Source organism: Cervus elaphus, chromosome 16 (assembly GCF_910594005.1).
Source record: "Cervus elaphus chromosome 16, mCerEla1.1, whole genome shotgun sequence".
NCBI lineage: Eukaryota > Metazoa > Chordata > Mammalia > Artiodactyla > Cervidae > Cervus > Cervus elaphus.
In genome coordinates this window covers 27,235,795-27,254,785 of record NC_057830.1, presented here as the reverse complement: position 1 = coordinate 27,254,785, position 18,991 = coordinate 27,235,795, and the positions used below count along the sequence as shown (strand labels likewise).

Here is an 18,991-nt window from a genome sequence, read left to right as displayed (position 1 = left end):
TCTGAACAAATCGAAGTCCTTTAAAAACAAAGAGGGTTAAATAACATCAGAAATAAAACCACTACTTGAATACAAACACGTGAGAACAGATACCTCTTATTTCTAAAGACTTACAGTCTTTACTATCTCTCTGGATAAGGTAAAGCAGTACACTGAATCCCTTGGACTGCAAGGAGATCAAACCAGTCAATCCTAAAGGAAATCAATCCTGAATATTCACTTGAAGGACTGATGCTGAAGCTGAAGCTCCAATACTTTGGCCACCTGATGCAAAGAGCTTACTCAGCAGAAAAGACCCCGATTGAAGGTAGGAGGAGCAGGGGATGACAGAGAGCAAGATGGCTGGATGGCATCACCGACTCAATGGACATGAGTTTGAGCAAGCTCTGGGAAATGGTGAAGGACAGGGAAGCCTGGCGTGCTGTAGTCCTTGGCGTCACAAAGAGCTGGACACGACTGAATGACTGAACAAAGTACACTATGTAAATAGTAGACATGTTTAAATTCTTATACCAAAGACAGCAAGTTATTTCATTCATCAAAGCAAAGATCATACATAACACATCACCAACGGCAAATCAGATTTTCTTCCAAATACTTTTAACAAATAAATGATATTACAAGGTCTTAGACGAGGCATAAAATAATCCTAAGCAATAAGCCTTATGAAACAGTGACTTGAGGAAAATAGAGCAGAGCTGGACTTATTAAACAAAGAGAGGCATAAAAATATGGTTAAAATAAGCAAAATCTATCAATCAAAATCTATCTATTAAGACCAGCCGAGGGCTTCTCCAGTGGCTCAGTTCATAAAAATCTGCCTGCCAATGCAGGAGAAGCAAGAGACATGGGTTTGATCCCTAGGTGGGAAGATCCCCTGGAGAAGGAAATAGCAACCCACTCCAATGTTTTTGCCTGGAAAATTCCATGAACAGAGGAGCCTGGCAGGCCACAGTCCATGAGGTCAGAGAGAGTCAGACAAAAGTAAGAGCACACGTACACACATCACATTAAGATACATCATTTACATCACTCCCCAGGCTTAACGTTCCACACTGGGACTAAGTTACCATGATCATCACAACCATATAACTTCTGATTACATAACTTAATGTCCAATGCCATCTCACATACCTTGTAATTCTGGTGAGATTCAAAGTTGGAGAGTGGAGTATTGCACGCAGTGGAGAAGGGCATGACTTTCACACCTCTATAAACAAGGCCTTTATCATAGAGTTGTTTGAAGATCCACCTGACAAGTAAAGAGAAAGAATTTTTCAAAACTTACATCGCCAAAATCCTGTTTTCCCAAATACAAACATCTATGCCAGTCTAGTTTCCATTTGCAGAGTATCTGACAGGCAAAGAAGTAGAAACACAATGTCTCTCAACTGGTGAATAGCTGGTAAATTATAACAGATCAGTATAATGAGATATTATGTAGACATTAAACCTGGAGAGGGAAACAATAATCCACTCCTGTATTCTTGCCTGGTGAATCCCATGGACACAGGAGCCTGGCAGGCTACAGTCCATGGGGTCGCAAAGCGTCAGACACCACTTAGCGACTAAACAACAACAATGTAGACATTAAAAGTGCTAGTATCTGTTGATACAGAAAGATGCTCATGACTTGATGTTGACTGAGAAAAGCAATTGACACCATATTGTACAATGAGGTACCATTTATGTGAAACTGTACATATCAGTATACATATTTACATTTTTAGAGATGCTAAAAAAAATAAGTTTCCACCAATGTGTTAACTTACAGTTGGGATTTTAGGTTGTTTTTCTTCATACTTTTCTGGTGTATTGCTTAAATTTCACTATAATGGACAGTTTTACAAAGGCTTAAGTAGAAACAACTGGGATTAGGATCAGATATCTCTCCTATAGTCAGTCAAGAATTTTTACTAAACACTTATTAAACATGTTGCTTTAAGCTAAGTGCACCAAGACACTGCAAAACAGTCATCCCAGGTTCTCCTGTGGTACTAGTCACCTTTCCTAGACGGATACAAGAATGCATTTGGTGGGAATTCTTACTCAATTCTGCCTTTATTTAACTCATTTTTGTAGTTCGAGTCCTAAGTACTCGGAACAATAAATGAATTAAATTCTCTCCCATATGGTAAAATACATTTTTGTGAAAAAACTATGCACAAATTTTCATGGTATTCCTTGACTTTGAATAAAGTCTGAAAGCCTGGTGTCCTGTAAAAAATTTCCCAAATTCAAACTTTAAATTATAGACTCTGATTCACAGTACATTCACAGGAGACCAGAGGAACTGTCAGATTTGATATTAAGATCCAGATTCAAGCCTAAGAGCCATATAACTCGCTGAGTGATCTCAGCGACAAATCACAGTCACTTGCCTTTACCTCCAACAGGGTCTAACCCCAAGTCACAGGACTTTCTGAATCATCTGGGAAAATTGATATGGAAGTATTTTATATATACTCAAAAGTACCAACTCAATCTACATTATCACCATTAACGCTATCATTTAAAATGTATCACCTACTATTATTTTTATATTCACGCTAGGTTTATGTGCCTTATTTATATGTCAACATGTTCCTCGGCAATAACCAACATTCTAACACTAAGAGGCTTTGAATGATTTTCCCGATTGAAGTATGTTTTAATATAAATAAAGAAGTATGATGTAAAGCTGCACTGTCTACTATGGTAGCACTAGCCACATGTGCTCATTTAATTCATTAAAATTAGAAGCTCAGTTTCTCAATCATACTAACCACATTTAAGTGCTAAATACTTAAATGCTGATCTGGAGCATAAAGAATACCTTCTTTTTCAGACATTTAACAGAAACCCTGCATTTTTAGAATGCACTAGTCATGAGAACTCCACCTAGTCAGTGAAATAGGAAGAACCTCTGTCCAAAGTTCCTGCCTTGCCAGAGAATTTAATCAACTTCCACCCTTGGATATATGGGTCTGGAGATGCACTCACAGTGGTACCTTAGTCAGAGGGTCTGAGAACTGCCCTAGATATCTAGCTCCTCAAAGAGCATGTGCCAAGCATGTGCAACAGATATTGACTAATAGAAATGTAATCAGGGAGATAGGAAGGCAGTAAGAAGCACAAACACTTCAATGCAGGGCCCAAAAAAAAAAGAATCCTACAAAAGATCTCTGCAACTCACCTGTAATTACACATAACTTAACAAAAGGAGGACTTCCTCAAGGTCTGAGTTATGTACACAGGGCATTCTGTAGCCATAATAATTGTTTGCCAACTAACGATATGTAATGATTCTCAGACTACTGTAGGAAGCTCAAGTTAAATTACATATCAAAACTGGCATTGCAACAATTCTTATTTACAGTTAAAGGAAGAAAAATTAATTTTGAATCTGTTAGGAAACAGTGACTGCATATATAATTTCTGTCAGTAAAAAGTTCAAGTACACATCAAAAATTCAAGTATCATTAATACCTTCTTAGAATCTAAAATATACTGAATTCAAAGATAAATTTAGGGGTGGAAGGAATGAACAGTACTGTAGAATTTCAGGGAATATAAATACTCTGTATGATACCAGAATTATGGAAGTATATCGTCACACATCTGTCCAAATCCAAAGAATGTACAAGAAGAGGGAACCCTAATGGAAACTCTGGACTTCAGCTGATTATGATCTGTCAATACAGGTTCATGAATTGTAACAAATGTACCACTCTGGTGGGGGATGATGATAACAGAGGAGGCTCTGTATGTGTGGAGGCATAAAATATGTGGGAAATCTCTGTATCTTCCTCTTTTTATCTTTTTAGAGCATTTTTAGGTTCATAGCAAAATTAAGTCTTTAAAAACAAAGGAAAAAACAAATCAATTCCCAGAGATTTCAGGTAACTATGAAACAAGCTGATTCATACTAGAGCACCTCTCTACTAATACAACAAACAGTCATATTTATACCGTCAAATAAACTTACCAGACAGATTCCATGAATTGTGGATACAAAGTTTTATAGTCATTGTCAAAGTCAATCCATCGGCCAAGTCTGGTAATAGTAGACTTAAAGCATGTGAATATTAAAAAAATAGGAATATTAGAGTTTTTAGACAACGACATGTTATTACATAGCAATTATCATCATTATATATGATGACTGTGGAAGAACAATCAATGGTTCAAGTAAATCTATATTGTAAACAACACATAAAAGTCTACCAAAGCTACCACGTGTCAAACACTGCAGATCTAACTGTTGCTGGCATGAATCATCAATGGTTGCTGAAATTAATGAGTCACAGTATGATAAGAAACAGGGTACTTACTAATTACAAAGGAAAACCCGAAACTTGACAATGGAGAAACTTCACAGAATCGCCTTAGTGAACAACATTAACAACGCCAATGAGACATATCGGCACTACGTGCCTTCTGATATGACAGACTAAGAGGGCTTGATGCTACTTCTTAGGCATTTTTGCCAAAAAAGTATAACCTAAACTGAACCATGAGGAAATATCAGACACTGAAGGAATTTCTGTATTTTTTAAAAGGCGACAAGGTCATGAAGACAAAAGACTAAAGGAATGTTCCAGATTGAAGGAGACTGCAGAGACACAACTGAATGAAATCTGTATTCCTAGACTGGATCTTGCATCAGAAATAAGAATTAGTGGCCAACTGGTTAAATCTGAATAGATGTATAATATTGTATCAATGCTAATTTCTTGATTTTGATAATTATACCATAGTCATTAAAGGTGTTAGCTTTTGGGAAGTGGGTGTTTGGTATAGAGGCTCTTTATACTATTTTGGGGGGAAAAAAACAGCCCACATGTATATTACAACCATCAGGACTTTCCCCTATTAGTGACCAGGCAATAAAGGTAGATTCAGGAAAGTTAGGTTAGGAGAAAATTACGGAGCTTTGATTTTTAGGTTGGTGAAATCAAATTTTATTAAACAATAAGTTTTGAGCAGAAAGAGCATAATAAACAGTCTTGAGAGAAATAACTTGGCAAGCTAAGTGGAAAGAACATGAGCAAGAGACCAATTATTAGATTGTTATAGAAATGAAGACAATGGTGGCTGAAAGACTAGGCTGTAGGAATGAAAAGAAATGTCTAGATAAGAGATATTAAGAAAGGTTAAAGGTTTTAACAGGTCATGATGACTAAAATTTGAACTCTGGAAGACTGATACCACTGGCAGGAACAGCAAATTTGAAACAGTGGTAAGATCATGAAGATGGAAAAAAATAAAAGCCAGATATGTTTTTGCATTGTACAGCAATCTGTACAGTTGTACAACAATCTGAGAGGCAGGGAGGAAGGGGGGAGTTGAAGACCTTTGTTTCTAAGCCCATCAGAATTAAGAGAAGACAAGAGCTCTGCCAGACTTGACAGTTATACTTAAATGTATCGGCTGTGGGAGCTCTATGACTAGAAAAGCAGTGGGCAAGATGGGAATCAAGCTAATATACCAACCAGTCCAAGTGTGAATTATTTTTAACATCTGAATTTTAAAATTGCAACATTCAAGTTAATCTGTTTGTTAGGACAGCATGATTCCTGTCATACACTGTGGGAAGGTAGGAGATTAAATTTGGAAGATCAATCAGGAACATAGAAATAAAAAAAGAGAGGGTTCAGCTTAACAGTTTAGGCAATGAAGTTGAAGATGGAAGCTAAACAGTCCTTTAAAGAGGACAGTCAACTTTGGGTGCATGTCATAAAAAGCACAAACGATCATAAAGTATTTCAACTCCCCTTTAAAAACTAGTTTTTAAAAAAAATTCTACTTAAAACACCAATTATACCTTCCACTCAGTAGAGTATCGCATCACAATTGCTCGGCACTGACTGTTATACTCCGCAATTCCCAATTTGGCTACATCCTCTGGTCCTCTGATTCCCAGGGTCTTATCAATTTCATATTCCTGAAAATTTGCAATAAGATCGTTAACATCCCTGCCCTATGAAATAAATGCAATTCAACAAAGCTAGAAAATAAAAAATTAAAAAATTAGTTCTCAGAAAATCTATAGAGAAAATGAACTGTACACAGTATTATAGAAATAAAGTTGAAGAATATATGAGTATAGCAAAAATTCATAATTTAACATATTATATATTGAAATATAATGCTTATTTTAAAATATCAGAACATAATACAGCTGATGACTCAAACATACCACAGGTAAACCATGACAATCCCAACCAAATCTTCTGTCAACGTGAAACCCACTCTGGTGAGCATATCTTGTAACTATATCTTTAATTGTCCCTGCAAGTATATGTCCATAGTGAGGCAGTCCAGTTGCAAAAGGAGGCCCATCATAGAAGGTAAATCTAAGAGGTAAGAAAAATTTGTTGTTACTTTAAATAGACAGCAGAAACTAAGACAGCATTTTACTACAGACAGCTCCTGTAACAGTAGAGTCTTTGGGGAGAAGAAAAGCTGCAAGGCTAGGAAACTCAGACATAACTGATTAGATGTCTACTGGAGGCCCTGCATTCAAAAAGGCTAAATATGACCATTTGGAGAGACCTGCATTAGACCATCCATTCTTCATTTATTAGTTCTATGATCTAAAGGAAATTATTCATCCTGATCGTAAGTTAGATCATCGGTAAAATAGGGCAAAAAACACCTAATATAAGGTTTTTTGAGCAGAAGAGACACATGATAAAAACAGTAATTAAAGAAAAGACTGGTTTTTAGGTGAATAAAGACTAGAGGTAGGAAGAACCCCAACAGGAAGCTACTACACTACTTGTCTAAATGCTTAAATGAGAATGGTAATAATAAGAAAAGTGGAAAGGAAGAGACTTGACATATAAACTGTTTGGAAGACCTCAATAAGAAACTGAATGTACCTCTAGTAGTTAAAAGCTCATTCATTCAACATATATCTACTACTGAGATATATAAAGAGGTAGGAGATTCTGAGAAATGATTATTTTTAGACTATACCTTAACCAAAGATATTCACATACTTTGGCTTATGTTTTGATTGCTTTAAGCATTCCTGGAAACAATTAAAGTCAGACCAAAACTGCAAGATTTTCTCTTCTTCAGCAGGAAAATTAATGTTTTCTGGAACTTGTTGAACCATTTTTGTCACTGCAAGAGAAATCAAATTTTTTATTCTCAAAGGAGAAGTCTAGGAATAACAGAGTACCATACATTAAAATGAATGTTCCTATCACTAGCAATGATACTACATGGTACATTAAACTTTTTAAAGGTAAAGTTCACATACCATAAAGTTCACCCTTTTAAAGTGTACAATTCACTTTTGCCTTTTTCTTTTTAAAGTATATACCCAAGACTGTGCAACCACAACCACTCTAATTCCAAAACATTTTCATCACTACTCCCTCTTCAGCTTTCCAAAAAACTGTAAACATTAGCAGTCATTCTCCTTCCTCTTCTTCACTATCTGGTGACTGTTCTGCCTCCTCTCTAGATCTTCCTATTTTGGACATTTCACATAAATGAAATTACGTATATACAGACTACTGGGTCTGGCTTCTTTCACTTAGAATTATGTTTTCAAGGTTCATCCATGTTGTAACAGGTACTCATACTTCATTTTTCATTTATGGCTGGATAATAATTCATTTTACAGATTTCACACTTTTCTTTATTAATTCCTCAGTTCATGGACATTAGCATTGTTTTCACTTTTGGACAGGGCAGTTTTTATGTAGACATAAGTTTTCAGCTCTTAGGTAAATACCTAAGAGTGCAACTGCTGGCTTATGGTAACTGTGTTCAACTTTTTGAGAAACTGCCAAAATGTGTTCCAAAGCTGCTGTGTCATTTTATATTCTCCTAGCAGAGAATAAGATTCCAGTTTTTCTACATCCTCACTCCTTATTGTCCAACTTTGGATTATATGAAATCCTAGGTGGTATAAAGTAGTATCTTACTGTGCTTTTTGATTTCCATTTCCCTAATGATTAGTGATGCTGAGCTTATTGGTCATTTTATACCTTCTTTGGAGAAATGTCTATTCATCTTTTGCCTGCTGTTTAATTGGGCTCTCTTTTTACTACTAAGTTGTAAGAATTCTTTATACAATCTAGGTACAAGCCCCTTATCAGTTACAGGATTTGCAAAAAAATTTTCCCATTCCATAGCTTGTTTCTTATTTTCTTCATGGTATATTCTTTGAAGCATGAACACTTTTAATTTTGGTGAAGTGCAGTTTATTTAGAGGTTTTGTTACTTGAACTTTTAGTTTCATATCTAAGAAATCACTACCAACAACAAGGTTGTGATGTTTTAGCTCTTACAGTTAGGTCAATGATCCATCTTGAGTTATTTCTGTATATAGTATGAAGTAAAAACATATGGTACTTTTAAATTTCAAAATTTATGTCCAATTCATACTCATTTATTCTTCAACTACAGTATAACATTTAGTAATTGCAGACAACACATTTCTTAAAAGAAAAGAAAACCTTGCCAATTGTAATGATACTAAAAATTCATTAATAATCTGAAAAAATAAATCTCAAAGTAGGTAAAAATTCTTACCTACATTCATAAGACATAAAGTACTTCTGTTGAATCAACCAAATCTTTCTGAGGGAAACAGGCAAAACCTTAAAAAATGTTAAAGCTAAAAAGATAAGAATGACATTCAAATAATTCCAAGATTATTTTAATTTTACATTTTATCAACTGTGCTGCTTACTCATGATTTTTGTAAAGGACAAATCCTATGCCGCTCTGATTTAGTGCCTAGTGAGAGGTCTTAGTGTCTTTTTCAGAAGTTAACAACCTCATTCAGAAATACATGATCAGTCTGGGTTTAACTATCTAGTGGTTTAACTATCTAGTGGGCATCCTTGAGCCCATTTCTCCTCAAAGCCTATTTATTCTCACTTTATAATTTTAATAAGGTTGGTGACCAGATTTCCAAGCCAACATCAGATTACAATGGGACAGGAACTCTAATAACGAGAAAACAGAGAAGGTGGAAAACCTTAAGAACTCAAGTAACAATCTGAGATAATTGACTCTAGAAGCACAGAAACTGACATACTTCAACCAATTCTGAAAAATCAAAGCCTAAGCACCATAACTGAACTATGCCATAAAAAAAATTTTTTTATTAAAAAAAAAAAAAAGCTATGTATATAAAGCAATGGTAGAAATTATGGAATTTCAAAGATCTAGTCCTTACTATGTTAACATATTTTTATTCTATTTTATTTGACAGAGAATGTGAAGAGACTAAAGGACTAACCATGAGATGGCAAATACACAAACTGATTAAAAATAAAATTAGGGAATTTAATTAAAATTATATGGAAATTCAAGATCAGGGAAAATTTAAATCATGCAGATCCTTGGTCTAAATTAGCAACACCGATTCAAGATATAACTGTGAGCTTCCTGGCAGCCAACACAAGGGATTAAAAAGTCAAAAGGATATTAATTTTGCACATAAGTGAAAATCTACAGAAAATGAGATTTATGCCACAGAGGTCTGAGTCACACACGGAAATGAGTGATCTGTTTAATTAATATTTTTAACATCAGATAAAGTTGTTTTTGTTTTTTTTTTTAGATAAAGTTGTTTTTAAAGTTTGTTACAAGCAGTATTTCTCCTGTTGTCCCTCTTTCATTCATTTTTGAGACGTGAGAGTGCCTTTGAGTTTTATATAGGATAAAAATAAGGAAAGAACATGTGTGCCATTTAACTCAACTATCCATTTTCTGATGAGAGTAAGCCATTTGCATGCATGTGTGCGTGCAAAGTCGCTTTAGGTCATGTCCAACTCTGTGCGACCCTATGGACTGTAGCCTGCCAGGCTCCTCTGTCCATGGGATTCTCCAGGCAAGAATACTGGAGTGGGCTGCCATGCCCTCCTCCAGGGGATCTTCCCAACCCAGAGATGGAACCTGCATCTCTTATGTATCCTGCATTGGCAGGCAGGATACATACTTACTACTAGTGCCACCTGGGAAACCCCAGATTGTGCCATTACATGTCATTAAACAGAAGTTGAAAGGCACTTTGCATCTTCAGCTCTTGTCATAACTCACAACCTTTCAAGGATGGAGAGAGGCGTTAAAGTCTGTACATTTACTGATGTAGTAGGAGTCCTACTGGATCAGTGACAACTTTATTAGAGGCCAGTTGAAACTTAAAGAGGTTATACCTGAAGACTAACAGATCTTCAGATATCAACACATTTACGTCTGTCACTCTTAATGCTTATCAAGGCTGGTCTTATTATTACCAGCATCTATAAAAGTTGACTGGAGAAGACTCACCAGCCCTTCCTCAGATTAAGGAGTCCAAATCTACATTTTAACAAGACCTGAGGGGATTAGCATGCACATCACAATTTAAGTCCTCCTCTTAAACTGTTCTGCTATTTTATTTATCTGAATATTTTTCTTTTTTTTTTTTTTAAAGAAAATGAGAGTTAAGCTTTCTGTGAAGATGGCTTTAAAGTTTTATAAAATTTCCAGTGAGCCTCTACATCTCCAAAGATTAAGAACCACTGCATTATTAGGCCAAACGCAAAGACCCCATGTAATGGCACTGACTATCCCAGGAAGTGTCGTGTATCAGTGACCGGGCTATGGCGGCTGCTGAGGAGAAACAGCCCCCATGCATATATCACAGGATTGCTCTAGCCCCTCACATCCAATGGACAGCTGTACCTGCACAACAGCCTCCAGTAACCACAGGGCTCGTGGGTGAAAGTGGGAGCTGAAAGAGGAGGGGGATTAACCTTACCAGTCATGCTCAGGGAAGCAATCTCCTCTTCTTCCTCTTAACTACAATTCAAGGTCTCCACCGTCTTCCCTAGTCCATGACTCCTTCTCACCTCTTTAGCCTCAACATCCTCTTCAGCAATTTCTAGATACCCTTTTTGACCTTTACTTGTGTTTACCTCAACATATCTTGGAAAAGCACACCAAAAAAATTTAAAAATAAATCTCATGATCTTTACCACACTTGTTCCCATTTTTAATATCACTGTTCTAGTAGTTCCACTATTTCTTCCCCTTACCTGAAATGTCTGAGTCACCTTTAATACTACCAGATGATCCCCACATCCAACAGATCACCAAGTTACATGGGTTTGACTTCTAAGTCTATTTCTCTATTCCGTCTTCCTCATTCCCAGATCTTCATAACCTGCTACATTAAGTCAAATTTAACCCCAGTGGCGGGTCCATCTCCAGCCTTTTTAAAGACAACTTATATCTTATTAACATATAAGCCAGAAAGGCATGCATTGGAGAAGGAAATGGCAACCCACTCCAGTATTCTGGCCTGGAGAATCCCAGGGACAGAGGAGCCTGGCAGGCTGCTGTCTATGGGGTCTCAGAGTCAGACACAACTGAAGCGACTTAGCAGCAGCAGCAGCAGCAAGCCAGAGATATACTTACGCAAATGTGTAAAATATATATAAAGATATCAACGGAAGCACTTCTATAGACAAATATGTGAAAACAATTTAAATACCCATGAATAAGTAATAGACTAAAATAAATTATGGTACATCAATACCATGCAGGCAGTAAAAATAATAAACCAAAATATGTAAGCATACATATTAAACATACTGAAAACCAGTGAGTCACAGTTGCTTATACTATAATTTATACTCAGTATAAATTTATACACAGTAATTTATACTATATGCATTATTTTCAAGTATATTAGAAAATATACAAATATATACTAAGTCTATGTTTAAGCAATTCTGTACTTAATTTAGAAGGCTACCCACCAAATTTAACGATGGCCACCACCAGAGAATAGGATACGACGAGGAAAGTGTGAAGGAACAGATTTTTATTTACTTCATATTACTCTGTTTTGATTATTTTTGAGTATGTCATTAACTTTATCAGGTTTCCCTGGTGGCTCAGAAACTAAAGAATCTGTCTGCAATATGGGAGACCCAGGTTTGATCCCTGAGTAGGGAAGATCCCTTGGAGGAGGGAATGGCTACCCACTCCAGTACTCTTGCCTGGAGAATTCCATGGACAGAGGAGCCTGGTAAGCTACAGTCTGTGAGGTCGCAAAGAGTTGGACACGACAAGAGAAAAAAAAATACTATACACCCTGCACACCACCTTCCTAGAGGAAAAGTTCTGGAAGTACCATTTCTCTACTAAAGTACATTTCTGTATTAAAAAAAAAAAATCCAGTGGTTCCTTATTCCCAATGTTCAGGCTTTTCACTGGGGCACGATCTTACCAACAATTCCTGCTCCTGACCTTTCCTTTACTCTTACAAAACTCAAGCTCCGAACTATACCACATTCTTAGACACTGCTGAGAAACAAAACTTTTGGCTCACAAAACTGCTTTCCAGTTTCAGGCCCTTTCTCTTAAGTACTCTAGCACTACTTAGCATAAATGTACTCTGCTCTATGGGAATTTACCAAACCACCTTTTTCAAAATTAAATATCCCCCTCCCCAGAATCTGTTCCTCTCCTACACATCAACGTTTATTTATATTGCATGTCCCATGTCTCTCCAATTCAACTGCAAACTCGTTGCTGGCAAAAGCATTTCACTAACCTCTTACTATTTTGTGTCTCACTGTGTACTTACACAGCATAGGTGCTCAAAAATATTTAAATGAATCCCTTTGTCAGCACCCTTAGTGATACTCCTCCCAATTGATTTTCCAATCTATCCCACTCCATGGGCTCCTCTTGGCAGGAATGATGATTAAGAGGGTTGGCTTTGGAATGTGACAGTTTTGGTGCCACAACTTAGTATGTGGCTTATAGGAAAAGTTATTCAACCTTTAAACCTCAATTCCGTCATCTGTAAAATAAAGGTTGTAAATACTCGCAATATTTAAGATTAAGTGAAATCACAGCAATCACTTGCCATCTATGGAAACTATTACTATTTCTTTGTCCACAAATGCTACTCTTCCTGCCTTTGCCCAGTCACTAAACCATCTTCCCAAAAAGAATGAGTGCAATCTACATTGAGCTGCCTCCTGTTCCCTATAATTCACTTTTTAATAATTACTTATGAAAAGGATACTTTGTCCACTATTTTACCGATAATTTTTAAAAGCTCATCTTATTTACTAAACTCTCTCAATCAATTGCTTTGCCTCTAGTTTCATCCTGCCTTTCTTCTCTCCAACTCCTGAATGAATGCAAAAACTAATATTGTCCCACCTAATAAAAAAAACTCATCTTCCTTCGTGGATTCATTTGAAACACCACTTCACTAAAGAAGAAAATCATAAATTAATAAGGCTGGAAGTTAAGCATCGTCTCCCACTTGTTCCTCACACAAAGCTACAGTGAATACAGCAATTCCCCATCTCCTGAATCACACACAACGTAAAATCCTTTTCTACATTATACTACAGTTCTCTGCACCTACTCCTCCAGTTATTATTCATTTTCAGGGCTAAATCCACTGAAGTTCCTGAGAAGCCTTCTTCTCCCACCGAAGACGTGGTCGTCATCTGGGCCCTTGGATTACGGTTTTAAAGACTGTTAGACGGGAGACGCTGTGCTTACTTCCCTCTAATCACAGACATCCAGCAATACATGCTCATTATGGGAACCTAAGACTTGATGTGTTCTTATGAATACCCAGACTTTCAAGTAATTTCGTCCACCTTCTGAACTTCTCCGGTGAGCTCGATCACACCAAATTCTCTGAATCACTCAACGGCTTAAATGTTAGCTACCGGGATCCCAGGCTGAAGCTGAGTAACTTGCAAGGTTTGTAACGCTCGGTCGAACCGCTCAGCCAGTATTGGTACCTGGTTGGACTCTTTCGCACCATTTAGACCGTCTCCCAATCTTTTCCTTGGAAACGGATATGCACGTACTAACCCATGGCCCCCAATGAACATTGAAAAAAATTCTTGTGAACCAGAGGGGACCGTGGGTCCCCGTGGGCAGGAAGGGGCGTATCTGAGGGGCCCGTGGGCAGGACAAGGTGACCTGGGGAGCCCCGTGGGCAGGACAGGGAGTACCCGAGGGGCCCCACGAGCAGGACCGACCATACCTTAGCGGCATCCAGGACGGCGCAGCTCTGAAAGAAACGAGTCTGCGTCTTGGCCGGGTGATGCAATGTCCAGACAGCGTGAGGCTAAGAGGAAGAGGCCTGGTTTGCCACGGCCAATCAGCGACCGGCATTTGACACCCATCAACAAGCCGGACGCCGATTGGCAACGTGGTGCCCCGGTCACGCCCACCCGGCCGTTCCTAGGTGTGCACTGGGAAGGTTGCAGCTTGACTCCCGGGCGTGACGGCTAAGACTTGCGTTCTTCACGCAGGTAGGGCAACGGTGGAGGACGCGACCGTTTTATAGAATGGAGACTGATGCACACTGGAAACATGTTGTGCATCTAGACAGGGCGTTGTTACACAAGATGTTTGCCTTCATCGGTGTTCACCTCACTGTACATAGAATAGATGTGCATTTCCCCACGGGTAAACCAAATGCAATGCCAGGGCCTCATTTACGGTGTGGAGCCGTGAGTGAGCAGTGTCAAGGCTGCTTTACTAGGTATATTAAGGAAAGGAAAGGATATTAAGGAAAGCAAGCCTAGACATTAAGGCAATATTTTTTTAGTGTAATGGAGACCTGCACCAAAGCACCCTGGAGTCTGCAAAAATGCAGTCTTGGAGCAAAGACTAGGCTTGTTAAGTCTCTGAGATGGGTCACAAATATCTTCCTGTGGAATGTGCTCAGGTCTGTGCAACTCTTTGCGACCCCATGGACTGTAGTCTGCCAGGCTCCTCTGTTCATGGGATTTTTCAGCCAGAGGAATACTAGAGTGGGTTACCATTTCCTCCTTACGGGGATCTTTCCTACCCTGGGATGGAACCTGTGTCTCTTGCATCTCCTGCATCGGCAGGCTGATTGTTCACCACTACCACCACCTGGGAAGCCCATTTTAACACACATTCTGGATGATTATGCTCCTCACTAAAATTCTTGACCTGCCTATCTTCAGAGACCCTCCTATATCTCAGGGAAATACAGAGGCCACAGAACGGTCTGAGAGGAGCTGAAGCACTAGAGGTCAGTGCAGTTCACAGAAACCTTTCCTTTCTCCTTGAGTGCCATCTGCAGAGTTTTCATGAATTGTACTGCAGAAATAATGGTAAACAAACATACAGAGAGATATAACAAGAAAGGAAGAAAATGCCTGACAACCAGCTTTATAACTATTACATCTTAATGATTCCTGAATTGAAAACAAGATTATTTGCCTATTAGCCTGCTTACTTACTTAATATCACTGATTTGAGTCTCCCCAGCACCTTTTGGGTATGTTGATTAAAAACCAAAGGGAATCTAAAGCCATGCAAAGGACAGTTGATCACAGCATTGGAGCCAGACTATGAAGAAAATTTCAGCCCTTGACAAGTTGAGAGTAATTCAGTGTATAACTGCTTAGTATAGCCAATAATATATCCGGGAGTGGCCTGTGGGTGTCCAGGAGTCTCTGGAGGAGGCGTGGGTCGGGGTTGGCCTGCTGCAGGGTTGGGGGCACTGAGGATAGCAGTACATGCATCTTTTGAGGGAGGTCACCATTATCTGCATTACCTCCACCATAGTTTGGCTCCACATAAATAGCAGGGACGGAACACAGCTCCACCCATCAACAGAAAATTGGATTAACAATTTACTGAGCATGGCCCCACCAATGAAACAGGACAAAGGCTAAGATTTTTGCCAAGAGAATTCACTGGTCATAGCAAACACCCTCGTCCAAAAACACAAGAGAAGTTTCTACACATGGACATCACCAGATGGTCAACACCGAAATCTGATTATATTCTTTGCAGCCAAAGATGGAGAAGCTTTACACAGTCAGCAAAAACAAGACCGGGAGCTGACTGTGGCTCAGATTATGAACTCCTTATTGCCAAATTCAGACATAAACTGAAGAAAGTAGGGAAAACCATTTGACCATTCAAGTATGACCTAAAGCAAATGGTTAACGATTATACAGTGGAAGTAGGAAATAGATTTAAGGGACTAGATCTGGTAGACAGAGTGCCTGATGAACTATGGATGGAGGTTCGTGACATTGTACAGGAGACAGGGACCAAGACCATCCCCAAGGAAAAAAAAGTGCAAAAAAGCAAAAAGCAAAGGAGAACAGGAAAGATATACCCATTTGAATGCAGAGTTCCAAAGAATAGCAAGGAGAGATAAGAAAGCCTTCCTCAGTGATCAGTGCAAAGAAATAGAGGAAAATAACGCAATAGGAAAGATTAGAGATCGCTTGAAAACAATCAGAGATAGCAAAGGAACATTTCATGCAAAGATGGGCTCGATAAAGTACAGAAATGGTATGGACCTAACAGAAGCAGATATTTAAGAAGAGGTGGCAAGAATAAACAGAATTGTACAAAAAAAGACCTTCATGACCCAGATACTCACGATGGTATGATCACTCACCTAGAGCCAGACATCCTGGAATGTGAGGTCAAATGGGCCTTAGGAAGCATCACTATGAACAAAGCTAGTGGAGATGATGGAATTCCAGTTGAGCTATTTCAAATCCTAAAAGATGATGCTGTGAAAGTGCCGCACTCAATATGCCTGCAAATTTGAAAACTCAGCAGTGGCCACAGGACTGGGAAAGGTCAGTTTTCATTCTAAACCCAAAGAAAGGCAATGCCAAAGAATGCTCAAACTACCACAAACTGGACTCATCACACATGCTAGTAAAGTAATACTCAAAATTCTCCAAGCCAGGCTTCAGCAATACGTGAACTGTGAACCTCCAGATGTTCAAGCTGGATTTAGAAAAGGCAGAGGAACCAGAGATCAAATTGCCAACATCAGCTGGATCATCGAAAAAGCAAGGTAGTTCCAGAAAAACATCTGCTTTATTGACTATGCCAAAGCCTTTGACTGTGTGGATCACAACAAACTCTAGAGAATTCTTCAAGAGATGGGAATACCAGACCACCTGACCTGCCTGTTGAGAAATCTGTATGCAGGTTGAGAAGCAACAGTTAGAAATGGACATGGAACAACAGACTGGTTCCAAACAGGAAAAGTAGTACATCAAAGCTGTATATTGTCACCCTGCTTATTTAACTTATATGCAGAGTACATCATGAGAAACCCTGGGCTGGATGAAGCACAAGCTGGAATCAAGATTGCTGGGAGAAATATCAAGAACCTCAGATATGCAGATGACACCACCCTTATGGAAGAAAGCAAAGAAGAACTAAAGAGCCTCTTGATGAACGTGAAAGAGGATAGTGAAAACGTCGGCTTAAAGCTCAACATTCAGAAAACAAAGATCATGGCATCCGGTCCCATCACTTCATGGCAAATAGATGGAATAACAGTGGAAACAGTAGCAGACTTTTTTTGGGCTCCAAAATCACTGCAGATGGTGACTGCAGCCATGAAATTAAAAGATGCTTGCTCCTTGGGAGAAAAGTTATGACTAACCTAGATGGCATATTAAAAAGCAAACTTTGCCAACAAAGGTCCATCTAGTCAAGGCTATGGTTTTTCCAGTAGTCGTGTATGGATGTGAGAGTTGGCCTATAAAGAAAGCTGAGTGCCGAAGAATTGATACTTTAGAACTATGATGTTGGAAAAGACTCTTGAGAGTCCCTTGGGCTGCAAGGAGATTCAACCAGTCAATCCTAAAGGAAATCAGTAGTGAATATTCATTGGAAGGACTGATGCTGAAGCTGAAACTCCAGTGTTTTGGCCACCTGATGTGAAGAGCTGACTCATTTGAAAAGACCCTGATGCTGGGGAAAATTGAAGGTAGGAGAAGGGGATGACAGAGGATGAGATGGTTGGATGGCATCACTGACTCAATGCATATGAGTTTGAGTAAACTCTGAGAGTTGGTGATGGACAGGTAGGCCTGGCGTGCTGCAGTCCTTGGGGTCGCAAAGAGTCAGACCCAACTGAGCGACTGAACTGAACTGATAGCCAATAAAATGACAGAAAAAAACCTGATCTGAGAATATGTGTAGGGCATTCCTGAGATAGTTTAATTAAGAACATTTAGGTTATTAACTAGAAGTTGGAATGTGTTTTAATTTTCACATTCCTCAAATTGCCACCTTGTTCATTTTATCATCTGTCCAGACAGCCCAGATTAGAGCAGAACAGAGGGTTTCCAGACAGACATGTCCATGGGGGAAAAAGGTGGGGATTATAGGTCTAATTATTTTAAAATGATGTCTAAATTTAATGTCTAAAACTGAAAAACCAAGAAATCACAGCATAAACATGTTAGGTAGAAATTCAGAAATAATATCAGAGGAAACCAAATTTCTGAAAATGGATATATCTGGGGAGTACAAATTGGTGATTCACAAGGCTACTTGATGTTCCATTTGTCTGCTCTGGAAATGGAGGGTATAACAGATTCAAACACGGCCACAGATTCTGAACACTCTTTGCACTGAGACGTGAGGATCTATGTCACCGCACTTTTGAGGGGCTCAGAGTCTGTTTTACCATATAAAATATAGTGGAAATAACTGAGCCAGTTTCTGGGCTAGGACTTAAGATATCTGCTTCCTGCTCCTAAAACAGGAACGGGAAGAAAATGACTTGCTATGAAACTGAAAGTTATGTTGCTATGCTGTGAGGAAACTAATGGACAGGCACTGAGTGAACAGGCCATTTTAGAAGTGGATCTTTAGTGCCAGCTGGACCACTCCCATGACACTGTATGGAGTAGAGATGAGCAGTCCCCAAAGTCCTGAAAAAGTTGCTTATCTGTGAGGAAAATGAACAAGTGTTAATAGGATGACTTGTTATGCAGCAATAGATAAGATGGTACAAATATAATGAACATCAAGAAAAGGTGGAGTTATTTATCTTGCTGAAAGGTGTTTGCCATTTTTCATGAAGTCTGAAGCCTTGGAAACAGGAATTCTGAATGACTCTTCAGTTACTTAGATCCTCAGACCCTGTTTACTGAGCACCCAGTTTAAAACAGATATAGTTCTAGGTCATACCTAC

The 18,991-nt window shown here is 38.6% G+C and overlaps 1 protein-coding gene and 1 non-coding gene across 4 annotated transcripts in view; both read right to left on the bottom strand.

The window, feature by feature from the left end:
* IARS1 (isoleucyl-tRNA synthetase 1) overlaps positions 1-14,139 on the bottom strand; it is an 81,111-nt gene extending 66,972 nt beyond the window's left edge. The window contains exons 1-6 of one of the 3 annotated variants that reach the window (XM_043927358.1): positions 14,027-14,139; positions 6,987-7,113; positions 6,182-6,338; positions 5,807-5,926; positions 3,968-4,050; positions 1,135-1,252 (exon numbers count right to left, since the gene is read on the bottom strand). In XM_043927358.1, the coding sequence (XP_043783293.1) occupies positions 1,135-1,252; positions 3,968-4,050; positions 5,807-5,926; positions 6,182-6,338; positions 6,987-7,105 (597 nt within the window). In that variant the 5' untranslated portion in view covers positions 7,106-7,113; positions 14,027-14,139. Of the gene's footprint in view, positions 1-1,134; positions 1,253-3,967; positions 4,051-5,806; positions 5,927-6,181; positions 6,339-6,963; positions 7,114-8,535; positions 8,614-14,026 lie in introns of those variants that run through there. The other 2 variants (XM_043927357.1, XM_043927359.1) reach the window with 2 other exon arrangements.
* Positions 10,578-10,710, bottom strand: LOC122673116. Its single transcript, XR_006334604.1, has one exon. It is a non-coding gene; the product is annotated as a small nucleolar RNA SNORA84 (small nucleolar RNA).
* Positions 14,140-18,991: the final 4,852 nt, after the last annotated feature.